Source organism: Neoarius graeffei, chromosome 28 (assembly GCF_027579695.1).
Source record: "Neoarius graeffei isolate fNeoGra1 chromosome 28, fNeoGra1.pri, whole genome shotgun sequence".
In the NCBI taxonomy this organism is placed as follows: domain Eukaryota; kingdom Metazoa; phylum Chordata; class Actinopteri; order Siluriformes; family Ariidae; genus Neoarius; species Neoarius graeffei.
This window is the reverse complement of record NC_083596.1, coordinates 27,499,696-27,523,694: the sequence shown is the minus strand read 5'-3', so window position 1 is coordinate 27,523,694 and position 23,999 is coordinate 27,499,696. Positions and strand designations below refer to the sequence as shown.

The 23,999-nt window shown below is 42.9% G+C and overlaps 1 protein-coding gene across 3 annotated transcripts in view; it reads right to left on the bottom strand.

The window, feature by feature from the left end:
* The window catches only part of tescb (tescalcin b), a 51,095-nt gene that overhangs the window by 5,609 nt on the left and 21,487 nt on the right, over window positions 1–23,999 (bottom strand). Inside the window, exons 6-8 of one of the 3 annotated variants that reach the window (XR_009651890.1) lie at window positions 16,488–16,595; window positions 15,764–15,811; window positions 15,507–15,662 (exon numbers count right to left, since the gene is read on the bottom strand). Coding sequence is in view for 2 of the 3 variants with exons in the window: in XM_060912976.1 (XP_060768959.1) it covers window positions 17,417–17,665 (249 nt within the window). In the remaining variant the exon portion in view is untranslated. Of the gene's footprint in view, window positions 1–14,209; window positions 15,663–15,763; window positions 15,812–16,487; window positions 16,596–17,251; window positions 17,666–23,999 lie in introns of those variants that run through there. The other 2 variants (XM_060912977.1, XM_060912976.1) reach the window with 2 other exon arrangements.

Here is a 23,999-nt window from a genome sequence, read left to right as displayed (position 1 = left end):
GCTTGTCTCTATTGGCCCTTTTCCACTACCCTTTTTCAGCTCACTTCAGCTCGCTTCAGCTCACTTCAGCCCGACACGGCTCGCGTTTCGACTACCTCAAAACAGCACGACTCAGCTCGCTTCAGCCCTGCTTAGCCCCTAAAACTCGCACGGTTTTGGAGTGGGGCTGAAGCGAGCCAAACCGAGCTGAGTGAGGCTGGGGGCGTGAGCAGACACTCCCCTGTACACTGATTGGTGAGGAGGAGTGTCCTCACATGCCCACACACGCCCCACGAGCACGCTGGGATCTGTAAACACTGTAAACCCGGAAGAAGGAGAATTACGAATTACGAGAATTTTTGAAGCCTTATGCGCCTCGCCTCATCTATACGCTCTTGCCAGTATCTGTTGGCGTTGTCGGTGACAACAAGCCACAGAACCAAGACCAGCAACACTAACGACTCCATGTCCTCCATGTTTATTGTTTACTATCCAGGTCGTGAGACTACCGCTTAAAAGATCACTGATGTCACTGTTTGCGCCGCTTAACGACATCACGTGACGTCCAGCCACTTTCGCTAACTCCACCCAATGTGTCCACCCACTTCCAGCCAGCACGGTTCAGCGCGGTTGTAGTCGAAATGTAACTCCAACAGCCCCACTCAGCTCGACTCAGCACGGCACGGCTCAGCCCGACTCAGCCGCGTTTGTAGTGGAAAAGCGGCATATGTGTCAGCCCTGTGATGACCTGGCGACTTGTCCAGGGTGTACCCTGCCTCTCACCCATAGTCAGCTGGGATAGGCTCCAGCTTACCTGCAACCCTGTACAGGATAAGTGGCTACAGATAATGGATGGATGTTCCTCAATATAAAATTCCAAAGAATTTGGGAATCACATCATCTATGGTACATAATATCATTAAAATATTCAGAAAATCTGGAGGAGTCTTTGTACACAAAGGACAAGGCTGAAAACCAATATTGGATGCCCGTAATGAGGTGGCACTGCATTAAAAACAATCATGAATCTGTAGTGAAAATTCCTGCATGGCCTCAGGAACATTTCTGAAAAAAAACAAAAACAAAAAACCATTATCTGCAAACACAGTTTGTCACTGCATCCACAAACGCAAGTTAAAATTTGACCATGCAAAGAAGAAACCATCCATCCATCCATTATCTGTAGCTGCTTATCCTATGTAGGGTCGCAGGCAAGCTGGAGCCTAACCCAGCTGACTATGGGTGAGAGGCGGGGTACACCCTGGACAAGTCACCAGGTCATCGCAGGGATGACATGTAGAGACAACCATTCACACTCACATTCACACCTACGGTCAATTTAGAGCCTCCAATTAGCCTAACCTGCATGCCTTTGGACTGGGGGGGAAACTGAAGCGCCCGGAGGAAACCCACACAGACACAGTGAGAACATGTAAACTCCACACAGAAAGGTCCCCGTCGGCTGTTGGGCTCGAACCCAGGACCTTCTTGTTGTGAGGCGACAGTGCTAACCACTACACCACCATGTCACCCAAAGAAGAAACCATATATATAAAACATCCAGAAATACCACTGCCTTCTCTTGGCCCAAGCTCATTTACAATGGACTGAGGTGAAGTGGAAAACTGTCCTGTGGTCTGATGATTAAAAATTCTAAATAGTTTTTGGAAATCATGGATGCCACATCCTCCAGGTTAAAGAAGAGATGTACCATATGGCTTGTCAAAAGGCAGCATCCATGATGTTATGGGGATGCATTAGTGCACATGGCATGGGCAGCTTGCACATCTGGGAAGGCACCATTAATGCTGAATGATATATACAGGTTTTAGAGCAATATATGTTGCCTTCCAGACAATGTCTTTTTCAGGGAAAGCCTTGCTTATTTCGACAAGACGATGCCAAACTTATTCACAACGTATTGCAACTACATGGCTCTGTAGTTGGACAGCACGGTGGTGTAGTGGTTAGCACTGTCACCTCACAGCAAGAAGGTTCTGGGTTCGAGCCCAGTGGCCAACCGCCTCTCTGTGTGGAGTTTGCATGTTCTCCCTGTGCTTGCATGGGTTTCCCCCACAGTTCAAAGACATGTGGTTAGGTTAACATGGGGTGGCCTTGGGCTGAAGTGACCTTGAGCAAGGCACCTAATCCCCAGTTAGCATGGTAGCATGGCTGTAGCATGACTGCCCATTGCTCTGGGTATATATGTGTGCTCATTGCTCACATGTGTTCACTGCTTCATATGGGTTAAATGCAGAGAGAAATTTCACTGTGCTTAAGTGCACGTGTGATAAATAAAGTTGTTATTCTTTTTCTTCGTAAAAGAGTCTGGGTACTAAATTGGCCTGCCTGCAGTCCAGACCTGTCTCCCATTGAAAACATTTGGTGTATTATGAAACAAAAAATATGACAAAAGGAGACCCCTATATCAGGTAAGAATGGGACAACATTTCATTTTCAAACCAACAGTAATTGGTCTCCTCACTTCCCAGACATTTATAGAGTGTTGTTAAAAGAAGAGGTGATGCAACACAGTGGTAAATATGCCTCTGTCCCAACTTTGTTAAACATGTTGCTGGCATGAAATTTAAAATGAGCATATATTTTTCAAACAGCAATAACATTTCTCAGTTTCAACATTTGTTATGCTGTCTTTGTTCTATTTTCAGTTAAATAGGTTCCATGATTTGCAAGTCATCACATTCTGTTTTTATTTATATTTTAGAGTGCCTCAACTTGTTGTACTGGAGACGTCCTGTTTAAATTTGATGATTAGTAGTTAAATATGTCATTTATATGTACTTAAAAAGACCTGGTAAGTGGTAGAACCTTGTGTTGTATATTACCCATCTATCTCTTGGGGACATTTTGAAGGTGGGGATTTCTTACCTTCACACATTGTTTACTACAGAAAACAAAAAAAGCGAGAGAGAGAAGAAAAGGGTTTGTCTTATGGTGAAACAGAAAGGAGGGCAGTGAGAACTAAACTTGTTATTGCTTGCACAACTTCATTTCAAAGTGGTAGTTTTCTTCTCTACACACAGTAGTTACCAAGAAGTGGTTTCAAGTATTTGATATAAAACCAACATCAAAGTCCTGATGATAATTTTCTAAGTGCTACAGGAATTTGTTGCACAATGAGGGCAGAGCACTAACATCCAATTCAGGCTGATCTTCAGTACTCAAAAAAAAAAAAGCGGGGGGGGGGGGGGGGGGGGATTCTTCATTATATATAAAAGAATAAACTACTGCAATATGATTATTCTAGTTTTAAACCAAATACAGCATCAACCTATCAACCTACACATCCCAAATTTACTCTGTTCTTGTGTGTTTGTTTTCTGATTTTGAACCACTAAAGCGAGGCAAAATAACCAGTAAGCTTCTAGAATGAGAGAGAAACAACTTTTTAGTTAGTAAAATGGAACCTGGCTAATTAACAGTCTCTCATATATGGGGCGGTGTAGTGGTTAGTGCTGTGGCTCACAGCAAGGAGGTCCTGGGTTCGAGCCCAGCGGCCAGCGAGGGCCTCTCTGTGTGGAATTTGCATGTTCTCCCTGTGTCTATGTTGGTTTCCTCCAGGTGCTCTGGTTTCCCCTACAGTCCAAAGACATGCAGGTTAGGTTAATTGGTGGCTCTAAATTGACCGTAGGTGTGAAGGGTTGTTTGTCTGTGTCAGCCCTGTGATGACCTGGCGACTTGTCTAAGGTGTACCCCGCCTTTCGCCCGTAGTCAGCTGGATAGGCTCCAGCTTGCCTGCGACCCTGTAGAACAGGATAAAGCAGCTAGAAATAATGAGATGATATATACACACACAGTGCTCAGCCTAAATGAGTACACCCCCTTTGAAAAGTAACATTTTAAACAATATCTCAATGAACACAAACAATTTCCAAAATGTCGACAAGACAAAGTTTAATATAACATCTGTTTAACTTATAACGTGAAAGTAAGATTAATAATATAACTTGGATTACATATTTTTCAGTTTTACTCAAATTAGGGTAGTGCAAAAATGAGTACACCCCACAACAAAAAATACTACATCTAGTACTTTGTATGGCCTTCATGATTTTTAATGACAGCACCAAGTTTTCTAGGCATGGAATGAACAAGTTGACGACATTTTGCAACATCAATCTTTTTCCATTTTTCAACAATGACTTCTTTTAGTGACTGGATGCTGGATGGAGAGTGATGCTCAACTTGTCTCTTCAGAATTCCCCAAAGAAAATAATTTCTTTACACCACAAAGGTGAAGGCTACAAGAAGATCAGCAAAGCTTTACTTATCAGTCAGAATACTGTCGCAAAAGTGGTACAAAAATTTAAGAAAGATGGAACTGCAACCATCTCACAGAGACGTCCAGGTTGTCCACGGAAGTTAACACCTCGACAGGAGCGTCTTCTGATGAGAAGGGTTGAAGAAAATCGGCATGCAAGTTCACTGCAGTTATCTAAAGAAATAGAAAGCCAAACTGGGGTGACTATTTCCCGTGACACAATACGGCGTACACTGCAGAGGAATGGCATGCATGGATGCCGTCCATGAAAGAAGCCTCTCCTAAAGCCCAGGCACAAAAAAGCCCGCCTAGAGTTTGCCAGGGCCCATGCTGACAAAGATGAAGACTACTGGAACTCTATACTCTAGAGTGATGAGACCAAGATAAATGTTTTTGGAACTGATGGCTTCAAAACTGTATGGCATGGCAAAGGTGAGGAATACAAAGAAAAATGCATGGTGCCTACAGTGAAACATGGTGGTGGCAGTATGTGGGGCTGCATGAGTGCTGCTGGTGTCGGGGAGCTGCATTTCATTGAGGGCATCATGAATTCACAGATGTATTGCTCTATACTGAAAGAGAAGATGCTACCATCACTCTGTGCCCTTGGTCGTCGTGCACTTTTCCAACATGACAATGATCCTAAACACACATCTAAGGCCACTGTTGGATTTCTGAAGAAGAACAGGGTGAAAGTGATTCAGTGGCCAAGTATGCCTCCTGATCTGAACCCCATTGAACACCTATGGGGAATTCTGAAGAGACAAGTTGAGCATCACTCTCCATCCAGCATCCAGTCACTAAAAGAGGTCATTGTTGAAGAATGGAAAAAGATTGATGTTGCAAAATATCACCAACTTGTTCATTCCATGCCTAGAAGACTTGGTGATGTCATTAAAAATCATGGAGGCCATACAAAGTACTAGATGTAGTAGTTTTTGTTGTGGGGTGTACTCATTTTTGCACCACCCTAATTTGAGTGAAACTGAAAAATGCGTAATCTAAGTTTATATTATTACCCTTACTTTCACATTATAAGTTAAACGGATGTTATATTAAACTTTGTCTTTTCAACATTTTGGAAATTGTGTTCATTGAGCTATTGTTTAAAATGTTACTTTTCAAAGGGGGTGTACTCATTTATGCTGAGCACTAATATATATATATATATATATATATATATATATATATATATATATATATATATATATATATGAGAGAGAGAGAGAGAGAGAGAGAGAGAGAGAGAGAGAGAGTGTGGTGCTTGAAAGTTTGTGAACCCTTTAGAATTTTCTATATTTCTGCATAAATATGACCTAAAACAACATCAGATTTTCACACAAATCCTAAAAGTAGATAAAGAGAACCCAGGTAAACAAATGAGACAAAAATATTATACTTGGTCATTTATTTATTGAGGAAAATGATCCAATATTACACGTGTGAGTGGCAAAAGTATGTGAACCTTTGTTTTCTGTATCTGGTGTGACCCCCTTGTACAGCAATAACTGCAACTAAATCTCATCTCATCTCATTATCTCTAGCCCCTTTATCCTGTTCTACAGGGTCGCAGGCAAGCTGGAGCCTATCCCAGCTGACTACGGGAGAAAGGAGGGGTACAGCCTGGACAAGTCGCCAGGTCATCACAGGGCTGACACATAGACAGACAACCATTCACACTCACATTCACACCTACGGTCAATTTAGAGTCACCAGTTAACCTAACCTGCATGTCTTTGGACCGTGGGGGAAACCGGAGCACCCGGAGGAAACCCACGCGGACACGAGGAGAACATGCAAACTCCGCACAGAAAGGCCCTCGCTGGCCACGGGGCTCGAACCCGGACCTTCTTGCTGTGAGGCGACAGTGCTAACCACTACACCAACGTGCCGCCCCCTGCAACTAAATGTTTCTGGTAACTGTTGATCAGTCCTGCACACCGGCTTGGAGGAATTTTAGCCCATTCCTCCATACAGAACAGCTTCAACTCTGGGATGTTGGTGGGTTTTCTCACATGAACTGCTTGCTTCAGGTCCTTCCACAACATTTTGATTGGATTAAGGTCAGGACTTTGACTTGGCCATTCCAAAACATTAACTTTATTCTTCTTTAACCATTCTTTGGTAGAACAACTTGTATGCTTAGGGTCTTGCTGCATGACCCACCTTCTCTTGAGAGTCAGTTCATGGACAGATATCCTGACATTTTCCTTTAGAATTTGCTGGTATAATTCAGAATTCATTGTTCCATCATTGATGGCAAGCCATCCTGGCCCAGATGCAGCAAAATAGGCCCAAACCATGATACTACCACCACCATGTTTCACAGAAGGGATAAGGTTCTTATGCTGGAATGCAGTGTTTTCCTTTCTCCAAACAAAATGCTTCTCATTTAAACCAAAAAGTTCTATTTTAGTCTCATCCATCCACAAAACATTTTCCCAATAGCCTTCTGGCTTGTCCACATGATCTGCAGACGAGCAGCAATGTTCTTTTTGGAGAGCAGTGGCTTTCTCCTTGCAACCCTGCCATGCACACCATTGTTGTTCAGTGTTCTCCTGATGGTGGACTCATGAACATTAACATTAACCAATGTGAGAGAGGCCTTCAGTTGCTTAGAAGTTACCCTGGGGTCCTTTGTGACCTCGCCGACTATTACACGCCTTGCTCTTGGAGTGATCTTTGTTGGTCAACCACTCCTAGGGAGGGTAACAATCGCCTTGAATTTCCTCCATTTGTACACAATCTGTCTGACTGTGGATTGGTGAAGTCCAAACTCTTTAGAGATGGTTTTGTAATCTTTTCCAGCCTGATGAGCATTAACAAGGCTTTTTCTGAGGTCCTCAGAAATCTCCTTTGTTCGTGCCATGATACACTTCCACAAACATGTGCTGTGAAGATCAGACTTTGATAGATCCCTGTTCTTTAAATAAAACAGGGTGCCCACTCATACCTGATAGTCATCCCATTGATTGAAAACACCTCACTCCAATTTCACCTTCAAATTAACTGCTAATCCTAGAGGTTCACATACTTTTGCCACACACAGATATGTAATATTGGATTATTTTCCTCGATAAATAAATGACCAAGTATAATATTTTTGTCCCATTTGTTTAACTAGGTTCTCTTTATCTACTTTTAGGACTTGTGTGAAAATCTTTTAGATCATATTTATGCAGAAATATAGAAAATTCTCAAGGGTTCACAAACTTTCAAGCACCACATATTTATGTTTACATATTTAAATATGTAGATTATATACACCACATATTTAATCTACACCCTGGAGTGTAAGAGGCACCTACAATGAATTAGAGTCTGCTTCGAGAAACTGCCCTACCGTACTCGCATAGAGTACTTTAGATTTTTTACCTTTTGTTTCCTAAGCTGTAGCATTCATTCCTCTGTTAGGCCTTAAAAATATCTAAAAGAGATACTTATAAATAATTAATTACAAAGGATTGCTTAACCATTTTAATTAATCTCAGAAGTAAATTTTGTTCTGAAGTGTTTTGGGGACAATGTCACAAAAAGAAAACCTTGTGTGATTAATTTATACAGAAAGCATTTCTCAAGCATTTTTATTCCTGTGTCAACTGAATCCCAAGGAAAAGATAACATTTCTATTTTGTCTACCTTCATCCACACCAGCTTTCTGAATCTCAAATCAAATTGGGCTTTGTATAATCGCATATAGCTTTTTTTTTTACTTGACTGAGTGATGTGAATTCCAAGAATTCAATACTCTTGAGGATTTTCACATGGCCAAATGACAAATAAAAGTCTTAAATCATGATTGCAGTTGAATGTAAATAACAGAAGCCACTGTGAAAATGGTGAAACTGACATTTTACAATCAATCAATTTGTATACACTTTTAAAAAATGGTGGGGACAAAATTGGGGAATATTAAAAAGCTGTGGGAACTTGTTTCCAGTATTACACCTGTGCCAATCACTGTTGATTAACCTAATACAAAGGTTTTATTTTTGTCAGCATCAGATAGAAAACGTGTCTTATGGTTCGGAAAGTACAATACATGGCTGAACACTGACAGTGATGTTTCTGACACAGTTTGTATTATATACTATTAATGTATTATTATTAACACAAGTTGTGAAAATACGTGTACTATATAACTGTACTGACATCTGCTGGTCAGAAAATATATCCATCACTCAAGCTCATCAGGATTATGGAGTGGCTTTGTGACGCGTGCATAAGCTCGAACTGAAAGAAAAGATACATTCAACATTTATAAAGGTGTGTTCAAACAGGTGTTATCTGCTTTGTGAACTTAATGTCAAGCTGACCAGAAATTTCTGTCAAGTGACACAAGTTTGTGTTTTGACACTTTGTGATCTGAACTAAGTTTTGTTTTGTTGCTTAGTGTATTTCTGGTATGTCAGAGTCACATGATGGTGATAATGTAACATAGACTTAAAATGACCAAAGTAATTTTTAAATTAATCTTGGCAGGCTTTCTCTTTCAAATGCACCTTCTAATATAAAAACACACTAATTTCAGTGTCATGGAATTGTTCTTAATTTTAAGAAAAATCATCACAGCAGGAGGGCAGCACAGTGTTGTAGTGATTAGCACTGCTGCCTCACAGCAAGAAGGTCCTGGGTTCGAGCTCAGTGGTTGATGGGGGCCTTTCTGTGTGGAGTTTGCATGTTCTCCCCGTGTCTGTAAGGGTTTCCTCCAGGTGTTCCAGTTCCCCCCACAGTCCAAAGACATGCAGGTTAGGCTAATTGGTGGCTCTAAATTGACTGTTTGAATGGCCATTTAGTGAATGGTTGTTTGTCTCTACATGTTAGCCCTGTGATGACCTGGCGACTTGTCCAGGGTATACCCCGCTTCTTGCCCATAGTCAGCTGGGTTAGGCTCCAGCTTGCCTGCGACCCTGTACAGGATAAGCGGCTACAGATAATGGATGGATGGATCACAGCAGGAGTTTTCAGACTGGGAACACTGCACAAGTTCCACACAATTCTCACCTTTGTTAAATTTACCTCATTATTATGTAATTCTGACATACTAGTGCATCTCAAAAAATTAGAATATTGTGAAAAAGTTCAATATTTTCCATCAGTTATTTAAGAAAGTGAAAATGTTATATATTATAGACTCATTACACATAAACTAAAATGTTTCAAGCATTTTTCTATTTTAATCAGTATGGCATACAGTACAAAAACATAAAAAAAACCCATCTCAAAATATTAGAATATTTCATTTAGGAGTTTGAGTAAAACAGTATGAACACAGTGCATCTCTCGGTCTAGTTCAGTACACACAACCACAATCATGGGGAAGACTGCTGACTTGACTGTTGTCCAGAAGATGATCACTGATGCCCTCCACAAGGAGGGTAAGCAACAAAAGGTCATTGCTGAAAAGGGTGGCTGGAAAAGGTGCACAAGCAACAGGGATGGCCGCAGTCTTGAGAGGATTGTCAAGAAAAGTTGATTCAAGAACTTGGGAGAGCTTCACAAGGAGTGGACTGAGGCTGGTGTCAGTGTATCAAGACCCATCACGAACAGACATCTTCAAGATAGGGGATACAACTTTCGCATTCCTAATATCAAGCTACTCCTGAGCCAGAGACAGTGACTACGTTTACATGCATGTCCAAATCGAGCTGCTGTTGGTAATCGAGCAAAGGGTCCCAGCAGGGGTGCCAGAGAAATCCAATCCTACATGCACAAGTGAAATCGGGCTATTGTGCAAGGTGCATTGTGCACCCGAGCCACACGTGGCGCTACACGCCCCATCGTGTTGGTACACTTCCGGTTGTCGTCATGAAGAAGAGCTAAAGTGTTGCCAGATACTGCTGACGTTTTCCAGCCCAAAACCAGTGTTGCCAGATACTGCTGACGTTTTCCAGCCCAAAATATGTTCAAAACCCACCAAAATGCACTTAAAACTACCCAATCTGGCAACACTTCCCAAAACATGTTCAAATCCGCTAAAATGCACTTAAAACCCCCAATCTGGCAACACTAGAGTTCCGTGTTCAAGCTGTTAGGCTTGCTCTAACAGACTATGGCTACAAACTGTCCGGCGCAGACCACTGTTTTGTAAGACAACTTATTTTGCACAATAATATTTTTCTAAAGTCCATTTTTTGCTTACAAAAAAATATTTTTTTTTTGCTTACAATTTAACTTATGTCTTAATAAACACACAAAAAGTTCAATTGTTTTGTTTTTATTGACATTCTTCAGATGTTGGACATATATATATACACACACATACACACACAATGACTTGTTTATGTACACAATTCACAGCTATGCAACAGCTGTACAGATGTATTTGGTGATACAGTAAATGAGCTAAATTTTAACAGTGCAAACAATGCCACAAAAAGAAAAGATTCATGCCGTTGTCATGATTCGTTGTCATGCCGACCGAGGCTGTTGTGTTTCCCGCTTGTGGTCTCATCACTCGTCACTTCCGGAAGTAGCTCGACAGCTAGCTCGATAGGGTATACATGCACAAAGTAGCTCGGCAGAAATCGCATAAACTAGGTCGTGTAGCTCGATTCCGAGAAATCAAGTTCGGTTCAATTTCAGCCGAATTAAGGTGTATACATGGCATTTTGAACTTCGATTTCAGTCGAGCAACGGCAGAAATTTGATTCTCTCTATGTGCATGTAAATGTAGTGAATGTCAGAAGTGTCTTATCTGGGCTAAGGAGAGAAAGAAATGGACTGTTGCTCAGTGGTCCAAAGTCCTCTTTTCAGATGAAAGTACATTTTGCATTTAATTTGGAAATCACGGTTCTAGAGTCTGGAGGAAGAGTGGAGAGGCACAGAATCCAAGGTGTTTGAAGCCCAGTATGAAGTTTCCACAGTCTCTGATGATTTGGGGTGCCATGTCATCTGCTGATGTTGGTCCAAGTCCAAAGTCAACACAGCCATCTACCAGGAGATTTTAGAGCACTTCATGCTTCCATCTGCTGACAAGCTTTTTGGAGATGCTGATTTCCTTTTCCAGCAGGACTTAGCACCTACCCACAGTGCCAAAACTACTACCAAATGGTTTGCTGACCATGATATTACTGTGTTTGATTGGCCAGCCAACTTGCCTGACCTGAACCCCATAGAGAATCTATGGGGTATTGTCAAGAGGAAGATGAGAAACACCCAACCCAAAAATTCAGATACGCTGAAGGCCACTATCAAAGCAACCTGGGCTTCAGTAACACCTCAGCAGTGCCACAGACTGATCACCTCCATGTCACACCGCATTGATACAGTAATTCATGGTAAAGGAGCCCCAACCAAGTATTGAGTGTATAAATGAATATACTTTTCAGAAGTTGGACATTTCTGTATTGTAAATCCTTTTTTTGATTGACCTTGGGGAATATTCTAATAATTTGAGATACTGGATTTCTGATTTTCATGAGCTATAAGCCATAATCATCAAAATTAAAACAAAAAAGGCTTTAAATATTTCACTTTACATGTAACGAATATAGAATATGAAAGTTTACCTTTTTGAATTAAATTAGGAAAAAAACCGAACTTTTTCATGGTATTCAAATTTTTTGAGATGCACTAGTATTCCAAAACCACTATGAGTTACAGTCATTATGTTCTAAAATAAGTCATCCCAAAATGTGTAATAAAATTACATCCATCCATTATCCGTAACTGCTTATCCTGTGCAGGGTTGTGGGCAAGCTGGAGCTTATCCCAGCTGACTATGGGCAAGAGGCGGGTACACCCTGGACAAGTCGCCAGATCATCACAGGGCTGACACATAGAGACAAACAGCCATTCATACACCTATGGTCAATTTAGAGCCACCAATTAACCTAATCTGCATGTCTTTGGACTGTGGAGGAAACCGGAACACCCAGAGGAAACCCATGGAGACACGGGGAGAACATGAAAACTCCATACAGAAAGGCCCCTGTCAACCACTGGGTTGAACCCAGAACCTTCTTGCTGTGAGGCGACAGGGCTAACCACTACACCACCATGCCGCCCTGTAATAAAATTATGGCAAGAAATTTACCAGTCACTTAACTTGGGTGGTATTTCAAATTGATATCAAATTTGACAAAAACAGTATTTTTAAAGATAGCTGATGTCTGTTGGTACAAATAATTGTGTTTTTATGTTTGTGTTATGCATCCCTATGAACATGAATATCCTATGTACACTTTAAACACAAAAGAAATCTTCTAAAAAAAAAAACTACTAGAAATCTTATTCGAGTAAGGCCACTGTACAAAATGACATCTTGGTGAGAAATATCTTTAATATAGTCAAATGTATCTTGTATTTTCTATTATAAGATTTCAGTTTACTGAATGCAAGATTAATAAACTTATTTTTAGACATTTTTAAAGTAATTTCAACCTTGAAACAGTCTTGTTCTTTTGGCTGATAATTTAATATTTTGCTAATTTTAAGTATTTATTTCTAAAAAGAAGCAAAGCGATTTGGCAATTTGTAAGAAAAAAAAAATTCAGGCATGAAATTAGCCAAAGAAATTTTAGAAATAAGTTTTTATAATTAACAATTATTGCCGAAGGCAAGGTGAATATTGGTGAAAAATAACCGAGATGAAGTCGAGGTTATTATTCACTGATATTCATTGAGAGAGGTGGATAATTGTTTTAGCATAAATACACTGGTGATTATTACATTTTAAAAAAATCATATTAAAAAACAATTTATTAAAATCTTCAAAAGTAGCATGCAAATGTAATACATAGACTTACGGCATGTGCGCAGGATTGTGCCAAGTCATGTAAAATCCTTTGTTTTGAAATAGATAAAATAAATCGCAATTCCACCTTACCTTTGAATAGTTTTAGACAACACTTTGTAGCATCTTTAGTGCATTTATGAATAGCATTTTCTTTCATAATTTGTAAGTCTTCCTCACTTATGGTGACGAAGTGATTGGCCGCCATTTTGCTGAGTCATTCGAGGTGATTATCGAGAAATAATACGAATCTCTTGACTAATCAGTGCATGTGATTTCCTATAATCACCTCCGTATTTATACTAACTAGGATTATAAAACCCTAATCCTAGTTTTTATGCTATATTTCATAGGTGTAATCTTGTACTTTGTATTATAATAAATACTAAATAAATTTGCTGATCTCATCTCATCTCTAGCCACTTTATCCTGTTCTACAGGGTTGCAGGCAAGCTGGAGCCTATCCCAGCTGACTACGGGTGAAAGGCGGGGTACACCCTAAACAAGTCGCCAGGTCATTACAGGGCTGACACATAGACACAGACAACCATTCACACTCACACCTACGGTCAATTTAGAGTCACCAGTTAATCTAACCTGCATGTCTTTGGACTGTGGGGGAAAACGGGGCACCCGGAGGAAACCCCCACAGACACGGGGAGAACATGCAAACTTTGCACAGAAAGGCCCTCGCTGGCCACGGGGCTCGAACCCGGACCTTCTTGTTGTGAGGCGACAGCGCTAACCACTACACCACCATGCTGCCCTAAATTTGCTGATATTCAAGATAATTTTACTTGATAAGATATTCTGTGATTTTCTTTTTGCCGTTAAAGTGAATGATAATATAAAACGTATTCAGGACTGATGAACTTTATATATTTCTGGACAAACAGGTAATGCATCAAGTTATTCTCTAATGCTGTGGAAAGAAAGTGAGTGATAAATGATAATCAACTGATTTATCCTCGTTGTGGAGTTTTTCCCAGTTGACAAGTTGTCTAGCTAGAAAACTCATGAACTATATTTTTTACATTTTAAGCTTTGTTATCTCAGGCAAAAATGAGTAATTTGAATGCTCTGTTCACCTGATGTGTGTCTTTATCCTCTGGTGTGGGTTTTACCTAGCATGCTAACATTACAGGGTTTGTGTCAAACTTTGACTGGAGAACAAAATATACAGATTAGATAACAAAATACACACAGACAGGTTAAAAGAATGTTGGAAATTCATTCATTTCTATGCCACTGATCCATTTGTAGATAGTGAGTGAGCTGGAGCCAATGCCAGCTAACACTGGGTGAGACGCGGGGTACACCCTGGACAGGTTGTCAGAATATTGCAGGGCTAACACAGAGAGGCAGACAGTCATTCAGACTCCCATTTACACCTATGGGCAATTTAGAGTAGCCAGTTAACCTAATCCAAATGTCTGTACTACGGAAGGAAACTGGAGCACCCAGAGGAACCTCATGCAGGCAGGTTTGAACCAAGAAGCTGTTTGCTGTGAGAAGACCGTGCTAACCACCGCACCACCATGGTGCCCAATGGTGGAAATGACCAGGCATTATAGTTTTTTTGTTTATACAATATAATATTTTAGTTAGCTATATTTGGCTAACTGTTGTAGAGATGTATAGAGTCTTCTATATTCAGGTAATATTCTATAGGATGTGTGCTGTTTGCGATACTCAAATTAATTGGCAGCATAGTAGAATAGTGGGTAGCATTTCTGACTCACAGCTTCAGGGTCCTGACTCAATCCCGAAATCAGTTTATTGTCTGTGGAGTTTTGCATGTTCTCCCAGCATTAGCACAGGTTGCCTCCAGGTACTCCTGTTTCCATCCACGATTCAAAACCATGAGACTCTAACTAGCTGTAAATGGGTTGTGCAATTTTACTATGCCCTGCAATGGACTGGCATCCCTTCCAGGGTGTATCCTTGAATTGCACCACATATATCCCTGGGATAGGCTCAGAATCCATCACAGCACTGACTAGGATAAAGTTGTTACTGATGAATGAAGGAATACATCAGAATGACACTGGACAATATCAGACATCAATCAAATCAGTGTATATGTATTGTCTTTCACAGTTAGAAAGGTTATTTATTGCTATTATATAGCATATTTTTTGCTATTCTACATCCAACATGCCCCCTGAATAAAGTATATTCTTTGCTTTTAAGACAGTCCAATAGACATGACAGTTAAATAACATTAAGGTCTCTAGAACTGAAAAGATCAAAAGTAACAAATAAATAACTAAGTTGATTCTCCAAGTGATTTATCACACATCTTCAAGGTGGTGCTTACAGTGAACATGCACAGTCTATTTATGTCTAAATGTCAAGAGACAACTGTCCATAGACTTAAACATGCCACACCTTCAACTCTGTCAATTCATTTACTCTATGATAATATATTAGTTGATGAAACATCAGCACCACAACAGTACTTCGCCAATTTAATGCTATCTTTTAAGTGCAAAAATAACCATTTACCTTTGTGTTAATCTTCAGCTTACTAGTTATCATTGGTGCCTTGGGATGTCAGGTGAATCCTTGGTTTCTGATAGGGCATTATTTGCACAAACTCGTCGTGTCCATATTTAAGAACCGTATGTGCATCCTCGTCTCAATTTCTATTCCTTTCAGAATCTGATTTTAAAAGAATGAATTATTAAATTTTATATGTTCAAACCTTCATTAAACTACTGATAAACTGTGTGTGTGAGATTGGCCCAAAAATATAGACAAACCTTTACAAAATGCTCAAATGTGATCCCCTCGTAAAATTCATCTGGACCCTGTAAAAGAAGAAACTACTCTTACACTGTACACCTGACATTAGTTTGCAACTTAGTAACACATCCCGTGTGATCGTGTAGAACAGCAACATAAACATAACATAAAGGTTCTAATCAAGGCCACTAAATGACTTTAGAATCCATGTTCTAAATTAAAACTGAACTGACAGAATTGAACAGCTAGTCTCTGTTATTTCAGTTGGCATTCCAATTAGTCCTAACTTTAGGAAAAATGTGACAGAAAATGACCAAGGGTGCTCATCATATGTAAATCTTCGTTAGCAAGCTACAAATGAACATATAATACCAGTTAATTTCCCAATTGAGTTCATGTCAAATGGGGGTGGTATATGTGTGTGTGTGTGTGTGTGTGTGTGTGTGTGTGTTGGGGTTATGCAAGACATAATTTTTCAAAAGTTAGGTTTTCCAATACTATCTTTAATTTTTGGTAACTGCAGTCTGTTAATCGATTTTGTAGCTGACATATGTTCAGTTAATTTGTCCATTCAGTACATACCTTTCAGATAAATTAACATATTTAAGATGAGTTGTTTCTGCATTATCGGTCTACTAAAATGATTTTTTTGGTCTAGTCCACTTGCCATTGGACTAAGTTTAATGTGGCTGGTTAGCAAAAATGAGTTTGACACACCAGTGTAGAGTGTAAAGGGCCTACCATGCGACCCATTGAAATGCTAGCAACCTCCAGCATGGCAGCATCTGCAATGCCCTTGGCGGTCTCCCTTCCGAGTGACCCACTCCTAGACAGAAGCTCCTCTACCACCTGCAGCAAGCCAATATGTTGTTAGTTATTGTACACCACGCCTGCTGTTTTTATAGAATCTTGATAAATGTGGATGTCCTCACTGATTTCTCAAGTCTTGCATCCAGTGTTACTAGGACTGACTCCACATTCACTATGACTCTGACCAGGATAAAGTGGTTACTTAAGATGGATGAATGAATGGATGGATGGATAAATGAATGAAAAGTATGAATATTTTATTTGTGAAAAAAAATTCTTACAAGACTCAGACTCTGAGGACAATAATGAATCTAACTAACCTAGATTCTAGTAAATCAGCTGATCCTGGAAGATCAGGCTTTTTTTGTTACTACACTTGTGCTTGAAAGTTTGTGAACCCTTTAGAATTTTCTATATTTCTGCATAAATATGACCTAAAACATCACATTTTCACACAGGTCCAAAAAGTAGATAAAGAGAACCCAGTTAAACAAATGAGACAAAAATATTATACTTGTTCATTTATTTATTGAGGAAAATGATCCAATATTACATATCTGTGAGTGGCAAAAGTATGTGAACCTTTGCTTTCAGTATCTGGTGTGATCCCCTTGTGCAGCAATAACTGTAACTAAATGTTTCTGGTAACTGTTGATCAGTCCTACACACTGGCTTGGAGGAATTTTAGCCCGTTCCTCTGTACAGAACTAGAGACCAGAGGTTTAAGCTGTGATACATGAAAGGTGGGGTGAACATGTTGCATGGTGAGTGGTAATGCCAGTCTAATGGAACAAGGATTGATTACCTTCTTGATGAGGAAAGGTCCAAGGAACTTAGGTGCCAGCTTGCAAGAGATGGCCCTAAGTGGAAGGTGGCGTGTGGAGAGCGCAACTCGTTGACCCACTCGGTAGGTGGGTGCCTTGGAACGATGTTTGTCGGCCTGCTTCTTGGATGCGAGTGTGGAGTGAAGGAGTCTTCTCTGGGCCAATGCCCACATTCTCCTGCAGCGGTGTATAAAGGCCTGGGCTGATGGTACGGCGACCTCCTCCTCCTGGCTGGGGAACAGTGGTGATTGGTACCCTAGTGAGCACTGGAACAGAGAGAGAGACCTGTGGCAGAGGAAGGGAGAGTGTTATGTGCGTATTCAATCCAAGGTAGGTACTTGCTCCAAGAATTGGCATCCCTGGACATCATGCACTTGAGTACAACCTCCAAAGCCTGGTTAGCCCATTCTGCCTGGCTGTTGGTCTGTGGGTGGAAGCCTGAGGAGAGACTATAGGTGGCCCCAATGAGTTTGCAGAAGGCTCTCCAGAACTGTGCAGTAAACTGAGGACCCCGGTCAGAAACTATGTTGGTAGGTAAATCATGTAGATGGAAAACGTGGTGGATGAGTAGTTCTGCGGTCTCTTTGGCTGAGGGGAGCTTGGGCAAAGAAATGAAATGGACAGTCTTAGAAAAACGGTCAATGACAGTGAGAATGCATGTATTGCCACCTGAGTTGGGGAGTCCGGTGATGAAGTCCAGGGTTATGTGAGACCAAGGTCAATGTGGAGTAGGAAGGGGTCTTAGTAAGCTGGCAGGGGGTTGATTGGCTGTCTTGTTCCGGGAGCATGTGTCGCAGGCTGCCACAAACTCCTGGACATCCTTCTTGATGGAGTTCCACCAAAGCTCTGTCTCGTTCCTGGGGTTCATCATTTCACCAGCCATGATCCAGATGGACCCCATCAAACTGGAGGCAGTCACTGACTGGCCCACCCCATCTTTGAGACGAGAGCTCCAGCACTATCTGGGGTTCGCCAACTTTTACAGGCATTTCATCCGCAACTTCAGCACGGTGGCTGGCCCTCTCTCAGCCCTGACCTCTGCCAAGACCAAGTTCAAGTGGAGGGAGAAAACAGAGAAAGCCTTTTTCCAGTCTCAATCACGGGTTTACCATAGCACCCATTCTCACCATACCCGATTCTACCAAGCAGTTTATTGTCGAGGTCGACACTTCTGAGTCAGGGGTCAGAACCATCCTATCCCAGAGGGCCAACGACAATAAGGTCCACCCATGCTCCTTCTTCTCCCGACCGGCTATCCCCAGTCGAACAAAACTACGACATTGGCGACCGAGTACTACAGGCCATGGAACTAGCCTTGGAGGAGTGGAGGCACTGGCTCGAGGGGCCTGACCTCCCATTCCTAGTCTGGACCGACCATAAAAACCTGGAGTACCTCAAGTCTGCCAAACGTCTGAACTCCCGTCAAGCCCGTTGGTCTCTCTTCTTCTCCCGATTCAACTTCACGCTCTCCTACCACCCAGGCTCCAAGAACGGCAAACCCGACACCTTGTCCAGGATGTTCTCTTCCCACCAAGAGGAGTCCAAGCCACCCGAGACTATCCTTCCTCCATGTTGCCTGGTGGGAGCCGCTATTCTAGAAGTTGAGACGCTCGTGCAGAAGGCCCTGGAGCAGGACCCCGGTGAAGGTAACTCCAAGAATATTCCTCGTAACCACCTGTTTGTTCCCTGTCACGTGCGAACTCAGGTGCTGCAGGGCCAGAACGTACTGTTAAGGGTGGCGAGATGTGGTGAGTTAGGATCCAATAGCAGAACACAAACCAGAAAATCCAATGAATAAAAAATGATTTAAAGTCCAAAAAAAAAAAAAAAGAGTCAAACAAAAATAGCAAAAATAATCCAGACAACAACGAGGTAGACAAAGTGCTAATATGAAAAAAAAAACATTAAAAATAGTTCAGACAATAACCATAGTGCAAAAAACAAGAAAAAAAATGACAAAATGTGAGTACAAAAAACTGTGGCTAAGACTAGGCAAAACAGAGAACAAAAATTAGGAAGCAAAAAATGGCACAGAGACGACATGAGAAACAGACAAGACATTCTGGCAAAGTCCACTTCTGAGAACGGCCTATTTATAAACAGCAGAGCAGACCAGGAAGTGAATGCCGGTAAGATGGAAGTCCCATCCCGGATCCGGATTGCACTGAACTGGGAGATAGTAAATCTCCGGAGTGGAAGTCTGGGGCGGATCATGACAGGAAAAGGTTACAAAACCATCTGTAAAGAGTTTGGACTCCACGAATCCACAGACAGATTGTGTACAAATGGAGGAAACTCAAGACTCAAGACCATTGTTACCCTCCCTCTAGGAGTGATCGACCAACAAAGATCACTCCAAGAGCAAGGCGTGTAATAGTCAGCGAGGTCACAAAGGACCCCAGGGTAACTTCTAAGCAACTGAAGGCCTTTCTCACATTGGCTAATATTAATGTTCATGAGTCCACCATCAGGAGAACACTGAACAACAAAGGTGTGCATGGAAGGGTGTAACAGTTCTAAGAAAGGGTGGAGCACAGAGGACGGCAGGACAGAGATCAGGTTTGCAGAATACGGCTTTTTATTGCCACACTTTTCAGTGAAACATTCGTGATTTAACACAGACACGCACACAACCGGCATCTGGTTCGGGGAAGAGCTCCTCTGCTCTCTGCTCTCCCTCCTTATATAGGGCACGGTCACTGGAAAGACACACACAAACACAGGTTAATTGACATCAGGTGTAGTGATTCTGCCACTTACCTTCCCTGACTCCACGCTCCTGTCACAGACCGGCGCTTGACCACACCCCCACTGCCACATACCCCCACTGCCCGACTCAGGCCGGGCGGCCATCTGGCCTGCAGCCGACTCCTCCTCCCCCCCCCCCCCCCCTTGACGGGAGAGGAAGTCCACCCCGGCCTGTGGACCACCTTGAAATTAAAGGGTTGGAGTGCCAGATACCAATGGGTGATCCGCATGTTGGCATCCTTCATGCGGTGGAGCCACTGGAGGGGCGCGTGGTCCGAACAGAGGGTGAAAGGGCAAGCCAGCAGGTAGTAACGGAGGGCGAGGACCGCCCACTTGATTGCTAAACATTCTTTTTCGATGGTGCTGTAGCGCCCCTCACGCACCGACAGCTTCCTACTGATGTATAGGACTGGGCGGTCCTCCCCCTCCACCTCCTGGGACAAAACCGCCCCCAGCCCTCTGTCCGACGCATCGGTCTGCAACACAAAGGGGAGAGAAAAGTCAGGGGAGTGTAAAAGTGGCCCCCCACACAGTGCGGCTTTTACCTCCGAAAAAGCCCGCTGGCATTGCTCCGTCCACTGGACCGGATCTGGTGCCCCCTTTTTAGTGAGATCAGTCAGCGGGCTGGTGACGTCCAAATAATTAGGTATAAACCTCCGATAACAGCCAGCCAGCCCCAGGAACTGTCTCACCCCCTTTTTGGTCTTGGGCCTCGGGCAGGCCGCAATTGCTGCGGTCTTGTTAATTTGGGGACGCACCTGCCCGTTGCCCAAGTGGAAGCCCAGATACCGTACTTCCACCCGCCCAATCGCACACTTCTTCGGGTTGGCTGTGAGACCCGCTCGCTTCAGCGACCTAAGGACAGCCCTCAGATGTTCGAGATGCCTCGGCCAGTCATTGCTATAGATGATAATGCCATCTAGGTAGGCGGCTGCATAGGTGGTGTGGGGGCGGAGGACCCTGTCCATCAGCCGCTGAAACGTAGCTGGCGCCCCAAACAGCCCAAACGGAAGTGTGACGAATTGGTGTAAACCGAACGGTGTGGAAAAGGCCGTTTTTTCTCGGGATAGTGGAGTCAAGGGGATCTGCCAGTATCCCTTCGTTAAATCCAGTGTCGAATAAAAGCGAGCAGTGCCTAGTCGATCGAGCAACTCATCAATACGAGGCATTGGGTACGCGTCGAATTTAGACACCGCGTTGACTTTTCTATAGTCCATACATAACCGGACCGACCCGTCGGCCTTGGGTACCAAGACCACTGGGCTGCTCCAGTCACTGTGGGACTCCTCGATGATGCCCATTTTGAGCATGGCCTCGAGTTCTTCCCGAACCACTTTTTTCTTGTGTTCGGGTAGCCTGTAAGGGCGGCTCCACACTACCACCCCCGGGGGCGTCTCTATGTGGTACTCTATTGGCCCTTTTCCACTACCCTTTTTCAGCTCACTTCAGCTCGCTTCAGCTCACTTCAGCCCGACACGGCTCGCGTTTCGACTACCAAAAACCAGCACGACTCAGCTCGTTTCAGCCCTGCTTAGCCCCTAAAACTCGCACCGTTTTGGAGTGGGGCTGAAGCGAGCCAAGCCGTGCCGAGTGAGGCTGGAGGCGTGAGCAGACACTCCCCTGTGCACTGATTGGTGAGGAGGAGTGTCCTCACATGCCCACACACGCCCCGCGAGCGCGCTGGGATCTGTAAACACCGCAAACCCGGAAGAAGAATAATTACGAATTATGAGAATTTCTGAAGCCTTATGCGCCTCGCCTCATATATACGCTCTCGCCAGTCAGTATCTGTTGGCGTTGTCGGTGACAACAAGCCACAGCACCAAGACCAGCAACACTAACGACTCCATGACCTCCATGTTTATTGTTTACTATTCGGGTCGTGAGACTACCGCTTAAAAGCTCACTGAATCAGTGACATACAGAGCATCGTGGACGAGTTCGCGGAGCGCAAGGCTCGTCGTATGCCCTTCAAATAATGCGCGCAGTAGGCTATTGATGTTTTATTATGACCAGTGTTGGGCACGTTACTTTCAAAAAGTAATTAGTTATAGTTACTAGTTACTTTTCCCAAAAAGTAACTGAGTTAGTAACGGAGTTACTTTGTCATAAAAGTAACTAATTACCAGGGAAAGTAATTATTCCGTTACATTTTGTTCCCCCCCCCCAAAAAAAAATCAAATTCAATTAGTGTAATCATAATAAAAGTGAATGTTAAATGTGTTTAATGACTGAAATGGACACTTAACAGAACCAGTTAGTAACATTATCTACACTATATTAATATTTTTGTGGGACAATGTGAGATAAGACATCTATCAAATGTAATATATTTTTGCAGTTATTAAAATTATGTTACTAATTACTGGCCACTGACGAGGACAAACGCTTTGAGAACAGCTTTAATAAAGTAACGCATAGTATTTTATTGTAAGTAACGGGAACGGCGTTATAACGATGTAAAAAGTAATTAGTTAGATTACTCGTTACTAAAAAAAGTAACGCCGTTAGTAATGCCGTTTATTCTAACGCCGTTATTCCCATCACTGATTATGACCCATGTACAGTATGTCACCTAATGTTTTTTTGTTTCTGAGTTACATGTTCGTTTGAAGGACTTAATGTACAAAATAACATAGTTGCACCCCGTAGTGTTGAAATTGGTAAACACAGTGCATTCAGTGAGGTTTGCACCGCCCTCCTTTTATTTCTGACTCTTCCTGTCACCGTTGCAACCTCTGAGCGCTCATTCGTATGCCCTTCAAATAATGTGCGCAGTATAGGCTATTGATGTTTTATTATGAGCCATGTACAGTATCCTAATGTTTTTTGTTTCTGAGTTACATGTTCGTTTGAAGGACTTGATGTACTAAATAACATAGTTGCACCCGGTAGTGTTGAAATTGGTAAACACCGCAGTTGCGGACATTTTGTAGCCTAAAATGATGTTATGATAAGCTTTAATAAAGGGCCCGGTCATTTGCCCCGCCCCCGGCCCGGCTCTGACTTGTTCCGCCACTGTCACTGATGTCACTGTTTGCGCTGCTTAACGACATCACCTGACGTCCACCCACTTTCGCTAACTCCACCCAATGTGTCCACCCACTTCCAGCCGGCACGGTTCAGCGCGGTTGTAGTTGAAATGCAACTCCAACAGCCCCGCTCAGCTCGACTCAGCACGGCACGGCTCAGCCGCGTTTGTAGTGGAAAAGCGGCATATGAGGTCAGTACGACCAGGCAGGGGCGAGAACACGTCCAAAAACTCGGTCTGCAACTGGGCGACCTCCGCGAGTTGGGTCGGGGAGAGGTGGTCTCCACAGGGGACCGGAGGGGTACGTGATGCCAATGCCCCTTTTTGAACCTCCGGCCCCAGCTCCGCCTTCTCCAGAACCAACGACACCAACGCCACGGGGACCTCCTCATTCCAGAGTTTAAGCAGATTGAGGTGGTAAATCTGTAGCGCCCCACCCCTGTCCGTTCGCCTTACCTCGTAGTCGACGTCCCCGACTCGCCGTGTGACCTCAAAGGGTCCTTGCCACTTGGCGACCAATTTGGAGCTCGATGTGGGCAACAGTACGAGTACTTTATCTCCCGGTGCAAACTCTCTAAGGCACGTACCCTTGTTGTACAGGCGGGCTTGCCGTTCTTGGGCCTGCCACAAATTCTCCTGGGTTAGGTGGGTGAGGGTGTGGAGTTTTGCGCGCAGGTCCATAATGTATTGAATTTCGTTTTTGCTTTGTGAAGGTCCCTCCTCCCAATTTTCCCGCAGCACATCTAGAATGCCGCGCGGCTTACGCCCATATAATAATTCGAACGGGGAGAACCCCGTGGAGGCTTGGGGGACCTCTTGCACTGAAAACAGCAAGGGCTC